The sequence below is a fragment of the Mercenaria mercenaria genome, chromosome 7 (assembly GCF_021730395.1).
Source record: "Mercenaria mercenaria strain notata chromosome 7, MADL_Memer_1, whole genome shotgun sequence".
Lineage (NCBI taxonomy): Eukaryota > Metazoa > Mollusca > Bivalvia > Venerida > Veneridae > Mercenaria > Mercenaria mercenaria.
Window position 1 is genome coordinate 12,424,719 of NC_069367.1, and position 7,462 is coordinate 12,432,180.

At 34.3% G+C, this 7,462-nt stretch overlaps 1 protein-coding gene across 1 annotated transcript; it reads right to left on the reverse strand.

Moving 5' to 3' along the window:
* Positions 1-6,086: 6,086 nt before the first annotated feature.
* Positions 6,087-7,199, reverse strand: LOC123533010 (uncharacterized). The gene is made up of 2 exons (XM_053547581.1): positions 6,773-7,199; positions 6,087-6,645 (listed from the first exon to the last, which is right to left on the reverse strand). Exons 1-2 carry the CDS (start codon positions 7,095-7,097, stop codon positions 6,149-6,151), a joined length of 822 nt encoding a protein of 273 aa, XP_053403556.1. The 5' UTR covers positions 7,098-7,199; the 3' UTR covers positions 6,087-6,148.
* Positions 7,200-7,462: the final 263 nt, after the last annotated feature.

Genomic DNA, 7,462 nt, shown 5'->3' on the forward strand with positions numbered 1-7,462 from the left:
ACTTTATACACGAAACCTTTGCAAAAATTTCTAAAACTGTGCTCAAAAAGGTTGACAAGTGTCATAGACATAACACAGTGGGACACCGCTTTGGTCTAATGCAAATGGAAAAAACATAACTGTGCCCCGTAAATGGCTTTTCCCCAAAGGGGGTTTTCTCACTGTGTGCTTTTTTTTTAGGGGAAGTTTGGGTGCCACAGGGGGATATTTCGGACCCGATTTAAACTTAATGTATTGAAGAAATGCAGTTAAAGCTCGGAAGGAGTTATCTTCTTCATTTATAAGTTCAAATGGAAAAAAAAACTCTTTTGTATTCGACCAAAAGGCGAATCCCTTTAAATTTAGTGAAGGGGGCAAGTTCCCCACACATCACAAAGATCAATCAAAAGAAGTAAACATTAGTAGATACATCTTGGGAAATTTTAAAGAAACTTGGGTGGAATTATTCACGCCCACATCAAAAACAGGAAAAGTTTGACCTTTGACTTTTCAAACATACCCGACAGTGAAAATTTTTATTGCGTGGAGTGTGCCTTACGTGATTTTTGACTGCAAAAGAATGCGTAGTGAAGTACGAGGACAAACAAAAAAAAAGGACAGACTTGGGTATGAATTATTCAACAGGTGAAATGCTTAGAAAAAACATGAGTACTTATCATTTGATATAGAACTCAGTGGTGTGAGCACAGGGTTTTGGGCCCAAATTCGGGTTGTTTGTAATACAAACGGAACCCCAAAAAGAAGATGAGCAGACAAGGTCTACTGAACATTTTTAAAATTTTAATTTGACACCCGTTGTAAGAAATTGGAGTTGAAAATTTTTTTGCTACTGAAATTTGCTATGAAAAATGACACATACAGTAAATAAAGTCTCATACTGTTTTTTTTTATTTTTTTTTTTAAATTTTTTTTTTTGTTTTTATTTTAATGAAAGTTAGACTGAAAAATAACCGGGAAATTTTCGGGGTTAAAATTTTCTAATATAGAATTTGGCGAAACAACTGGACTTTTCTTGATCAATTTACAGCGAACACAACAGCCGTCCCTTTGGAAAAAGTAAAACTGAATTGAACGGGAAATAAAAAAAAAAAAGTTCTCTCTGAGTTTTTGGAGTTTTAGGGAAAAATTTTGGGGGTTTTTTGGAAGTAAAAAAATAAAAAAGGTAGGTAGTTTTTTTTTGTCAGTGAATGACTTTATTTTTGCTTTGATAAGTTTGTAGGGGGGAAATAAACATTTAAATTTTGACTTTTTTTCGCGCAACGGCATGTTTGGCAGAATGATGAAATTTTCTGTCAAATTTTGGGAGCTCATTTTTTGTTAAGCATGGATGTAAAAAATACCCTCTTTTAGGACAAAAAGCCTTTTTGCTAGCGTAATAATGCATGCAAAAATTTTTGTTCTGAAAAAAGGGTTTATGTTTTTTTTTTTTACTCTAAAAAAATTGTTAAAATTAAATTAAAAAAGCTCGCGAAAATGAGTGATTTTGAAACGAAAAATATCTTTTTCTTTCTAAAATAAAAAATTCTGATGATTTCTCTTTTCGAAAGCTAAACCCTTTCTTGTTTCAAAGTTTTTTTGGGTTTTTAATTTACAGAAGTGGGGAAAATTATATATTTTTAGCTCAGTTTTTACAAACCGAATTTTTAAAACAAAACAGTAATGCCCCCATTTGCAAATTTTCAAGTTTCAGCCCCCCGTAGTTTTCTTTTGCTTTGGATGAAAAAAATTTATTTTTTTTAGGGCAAAAAGTCATTTTCGCTAGCGTAAAAAAAGATGCAAAAATCTTTTCTAAAACACTTGGTTTTTTATATATTTTTTTCCATGAAAAAATTTTTAAAAATTATGCAAAAATGATCGCCAAAATTTGGGGGTGATTTTTAAAAACGTAAATATTTTTATTCTTTTTCTCAATGTAAAATTAAGATGGGCTCATTGCAGCAAACCCCCTTTCTTTTTTTAAATTTTTAAAAATGTCAGAATTTAAAAGAGTGGGGGAAAAATATGATTTTTAGCTAAAAAAATGACAGGGAGATTGTAAACCCATAAGGGAAATGCGCCATTTGAAAATTTGCAAGTTTAAACCCTCCGTTTTTTCTATTGAAATTGGATGTAAAAAATATCTCTTTTAGGACGGGAAAAGCCAGTTCCCTTGCGTATTGAATGAAATTTTGGATTTTTTTTCTGGAAAAAATTTTTGGTTTGGGCATATTTTTGAACATGAAAAATTTGTAAAAAATTGTGTAAAAGGCTCGCAAAATAAGTAAATTTTAAAAGGGTTAATATCTTATTCATTTTTCAATGTTAAATTATGTTGTTGGTCTCATTCGATAGCAAACCCCCTTTTCTTGTTTGTGTTAATTTGTCACAGTTTACAAATTGGGGGGGAAGGACCTATTTTTTGCTCAAAAAAGGGACACACCCCCCGGTAAACAACAATGGCCGCCCCGTTACAACAAAGGTGCGGGTTTTGGGGGCAAAAAAAATTTAGCAAAAAGAAAATTAAGAAAAAAACTGAAAATTTTTTTACAATGGGGAATAAAAGTATTGGTTTTAAATGAGACCTTTTTCCCAACTTTCTGCATCAGAAAAAATTTTAAAAACTTTGTTTTTGAAATGACCCTGTCATTACCTTTTCTCGTTTTTTTTTTTTTTTTGCATTTTTCCGAGAATAGGGTCACGTAAGGGTTTCGTACCCCATCACTCACGTCCTTTTAGGAGCTGAATAAAAATTATAAAATATCTTTCAACGGTAAACAAGTTTTTTTCTCTGAAATAAAACTTTATTGGTTTTGTAAGGGAGGACGGAAAAAAACTTTTTGAGAAAATACATCCCCGAATGCCTCCCTTTAAAAAAAAATTCCCAAAAGTTGGAGGCGAAGGGCAGGGTAAAGGAGCTAAAAAAGGGGTTATTGTATTTTTCATCTGCCCACTGCTCATTATTGTTGTGATTTGAACTTTTTGAAGTGGCTAAGCTTTTTTAAATGCTCATTTTTGTACATTTTAAAATTTCCTTATAGACCAGATTCGGTCTAAATTTTCATCATAAAAAAAAAATTAATAAGCTTTTTTGCCTGAATAAATTCTTCAAAAAAACAATGATAGAATGATGTTTTGCTTTTTTTTTTTTTAGAGCAACATGTCCAACCTGCCAAATATAAAGGTGGAAGCATACGAAGGATTTGTGTGTTGTTTCCAAGCTGAAAATTATGGAAAGAAAGCAGGAAATTTTTTTTAAAAATTTTTCTCTTTTGAATTTAGCGAAAAAGGGCCTTTTCGCTTCTTTCACATGAAAGGCTGAAAAAAATTTTGAAATTGGAATTTATGTAAGGCGGGAAAAACTTGAAAATTTTAACACTGTTTGAAGATAAATAAACTATTCAGTTTTTCAGTAATGTTCAAAAAATTTTTTCTAGACAAATTTTCATCTCTTTCTTTGTGTGTAAAAATACATAAGCACTTTTCAGAATGAATTAAAAAAATTTTTGTTTTTCCCAAGGGATTGCTTATTTTTTTTTTCCAGTCCCCGGGCGGTGAATTGCACAGGCCAAAAATTTCTAAAATTGTACTTTCAAACAAAATTTATGGGTGACGGGGTTTTACTAGCAACTTGTGAAAAAAAATCAGGTAAACTATTCATTTTACAAATACGAATTAAAAAAAAAAACAATACCATTCAGCTTTATGCTTGAAAAATTTTTGTTATAATTTTTTTTATACGGAGGCTGCAGTATCAATGTCATTTTACATTTGATTTGTGTGATGCACAAAAAAATAAAGAAATTTGAACAAATGAGTTACAGATGCAATGATGATTTCCTCAGCATATTTCTTTAGAGATATTTGAAAATTTGAAATGCCATTTAGTCTTTTATTTTTTTCTAAAACAGGTAGCTAGAAACAAGACCAGATCGTGAAAGGGGGTTTAAACAAAAAAGTAGAGACGTTTTTCAATTTAAATGTGACTCTGTTTTTTACATGAATTGTTTTGTATGATGAAATTTTCCCGTACAAGTGGGTATGCCCGGGAAAAAAGGGGACACTTTTGCTTTTTGTGTTTGTTGTATTTCAGTATAAAAAGTAATGGTAAAGGTTCCCCCGGATGAAGGGTTTTGTGTTGTTGTCTGTAATTTTGAGTCCAAAAGCCTGGGCCTTTGGGGTCCGCAAAATTTAAAACTTTTCACTTTTTTGCCTTTAATTTTGCTATCCCCCAAAGAAATTTTTTAAAAGGCACTGGGTTCACCAGTGGAGTAAACTTTTTCACTTCATCTGGTAGTGCCCTTTTTGTATTAAGGTACTTTTTTTGGCCCAAAAGGGGGGTCTATCACATCTCGGAGAAACAAAAAAAATTAGATCAAGTTGGGTCGTTGAAAAAAGAAAAAAATTAAAAGTTATACTATTTAAATTTTTAAAATTTATGGGAAAATTTATAAGGGAGATGGGCCTTCAAAAATTTAACACTTTTTAACAACAAAAATTTTTGATTTTTACTGACATTTTCTTGAACGTTTTCATTTTTTCTTTGTCACCGAGCCCTTAAAATTTCCAACCCGCCGGGTACTGCATCGAAAATTGGGAGTCAAAAACTTGGTACCTTGGTATTTAAAAAATTTTAAAACACTTACAAAGTATAGTCTCAGCGATAACTTTAAAATTATGTAAAATCATTACAAAATCCTGGATGTTTTTATCAAACCCATCGGGGTAAGTTGTAATGGGAAATCATTACAAGACAAATACAAACTATCGGAAAGTCAAAACATGACCCTAAAGGGTATATCAGAGATTTGAAATGCTTTTCGAAAGCAACAGTTGGTTGGAAATTTTATCCTAATCCCCCCGTAATCCTAATGTTTGGGAAAAATTTTATTTTTAGCCTTACCTGATTTTTGAGCACTTTTTTCCCCCCTTTTTTTTGGATTTAGACCCGGGATGGGTTAAAAATTAAAGCGGGTTTTCATGACCCGACCAATTTTGGGGGAGGCACGAAAAACCGGATAGGGGAAATTTCTTAACCCGGGGCCCCTGCGAGGATTCAAGGACAGGGATTAAAAAACTCTTGCCCCGCCCAAAAAAAAGCACGACGTTCCTCTAATGAGATGTGCGAATACACTCTTTGGTTGCCTAACTGTCCGGACGCCGCAGTTAGATGTACGGGGAAGGGCATCGAATGTCTATCCATGCTACCGATCCGTCAATTTGAAAGTGAATTTGGCTTTTACTTCTTCCTATATTTTACTCTTTAACATACTATTTGGCATTAAAACGATCAGCGTGGGTCAAGCGTTAATGATGGCTAAAGCCCGACTCTGTGCTCAGTAGGCAATGACGCTAGTACAGGGAATTACTTGGCCCATCATTGCTATGATTGTCTGCAAGGTATAACATGCCAGTGCCACGTTCATTGGAAGGGCGACACTTCTCTATTGAGACGTCCGAATACACCTTTGAATAGCCTTGCCCGAGACCACTGTGATCAAGAGTTTCTCTTATGTCACAGTGGTCTCGAAACATGCCAGTGACAAGTCTGGACGAACGCAGAGTCAAAGAAATTTGGTACCTTATTTTTTTAAATGTCTGAACGAATACGTCGGCTAATACCTCAGGCCGATGTCCGATTAGCTTAATATTGAAAAACGAAATGTCAATTCAAGCTTGTAATTTGGACACAATATTTTTACATGCCAAAGAGCACAGATGCCTAATTAAGAAAAGCTATATCCTAATCGACATGATTTAATTGTAAAGCAAAAGCAATGGTCATTTTCGAAGGTATTCATGTAAAAGGCTTGTAACGCCAAGTTTGCACAAACAAGTCCTTCTGTTAAGGCATACAAATATCCAGCATGAACTGATAAATGCATTTGGTTTTTCATAATGTATCTTTTCACTAAATTCTGAAGAGCGAAATCATAGTGACTTTTTACTACATGCTAGTATACTGTTAATGAAAGTATTTCAAACTGATGGTCAATTGTCTACTCTGAGATCAAATTATAAGTCTCAAGTTTGAGATCGCATAGTATCATGATAAGTGTAGAGAGTAGTGGTTAAACCTGAATTTCAGAATTAGTAAAAACAAAGCAAAGTGATATGTTAGCATTTTATTGCCATCATGATAAGACAAGAAGGAATAGCATCTGTCAGTCATTTAGTCTGTCAGTCTCATTTTTACACACGATTTTACTTTGGCCATGCAAAAGAAGCACTTTCCCTTTGCTTTACTCTTATGTGAACAGTCTTTGCAAAAGGTGTGTCCGCAAGGCACTAGTGTGTGATCTTTCTCGGCTGACAGACATATTATGCATAATAACAGTTCGTCCCTTGCCTCTTGCTTAGCTTTAGACAGTTCTCTCTGATGAGCCACCAGCATCTCATTTTCCCTCTTTTCCCAAACCGTTTCTGACAATGTACTGCTTGTGCTGCTTGCACTTGTAACCGTTGATGTAGGCCTTGAGTACGGTTTCAGCCTATGCAGTCCTTTGATGCCTTTTACGGGACGTTTTGACTTCAAAGTACACGTAGGTGTTCTCATTAAAGTCGGACTAATTATATCTGGTAGATCATCATCTTCTTCTTCTTCTTCATCACTATCTATTGCGATAATATCTGTCGGAAGCAACTGTCTCTTTGCTCTGTCACTATTGTCTGAAACAAATAAGAAAAAACACGAATTTCAGTTAAATCTTATCTAAAAATGTTACACGGTTATTTCAAAAAGTCAAATCACTATTAGCTTAAACAAAAATATATCAATTTGAAAGTGTCAACTCACCAATTTCATCCCTCAGCAAGCCTTGATGCTCCAAGAGAAATCTCGCAGCAGCTATTACATCCGACATATCTGTTTCGTTCGCCGCCTCTCTGATTTCGTTTTCCCACAAGTTAAGTTTGGATAGCGCCGACATGCTACTCTTGAACAAGGAAGGATCTCGTCCGCGATCCAAGTTGATGCAAGTAACGACGTTATCGATGTTTTCGATCAAGTTCTGAGCTCTTCTAATAAGGCCTCTTCGTTTGTATACAACAAATGTTTCCATTGCTTGTTGACGGCTCTTCGTCATGAATGAGCTAAGTAAATTTGCAGCTGCTCTGTTCATCTTTCTGATACAGAATGAGAGTTAAAAACCATCCGCGCTCACTATCTCTAGCAAAAATTGTTTTAACCAATCAGAATGTGGCATTTAAACCACGCCTACTTTGTATTATCCAATCAGAAAGCAGATTGATTGAAAAAGTTATTTTTCGGTACAGTATCGGGGAAATCGGCACTTGAGCTTCATTATATCTTCAGCTCTCAAACTGTCAAGATGCAAAATAATTCTCAACAATTTGGCGAGATGAAAGTGAACATTATTAGCATTGAAACACTGAGACAGAGATCTCGAACTCTGGATATGCTATTAAGAAACGAAGATGACGAAAATAAGAATTACAACGAGACAGAGCATACATTGTTGCTCAG

What these genes read in the sequence shown, in the direction of transcription:
- LOC123533010 (XM_053547581.1), bottom strand. Translation starts at nt 7,097, where the DNA reads ATGAACAGAGCAGCTGCAAATTTACTTAGCTCATTCATGACGAAGAGC. An exon ending in CTTGCTGAGGGATGAAATTG is followed by an intron (nt 6,646 to 6,772) that starts GTGAGTTGACAC and finishes TATTTGTTTCAG; the next exon opens with ACAATAGTGACAGAGCAAAG.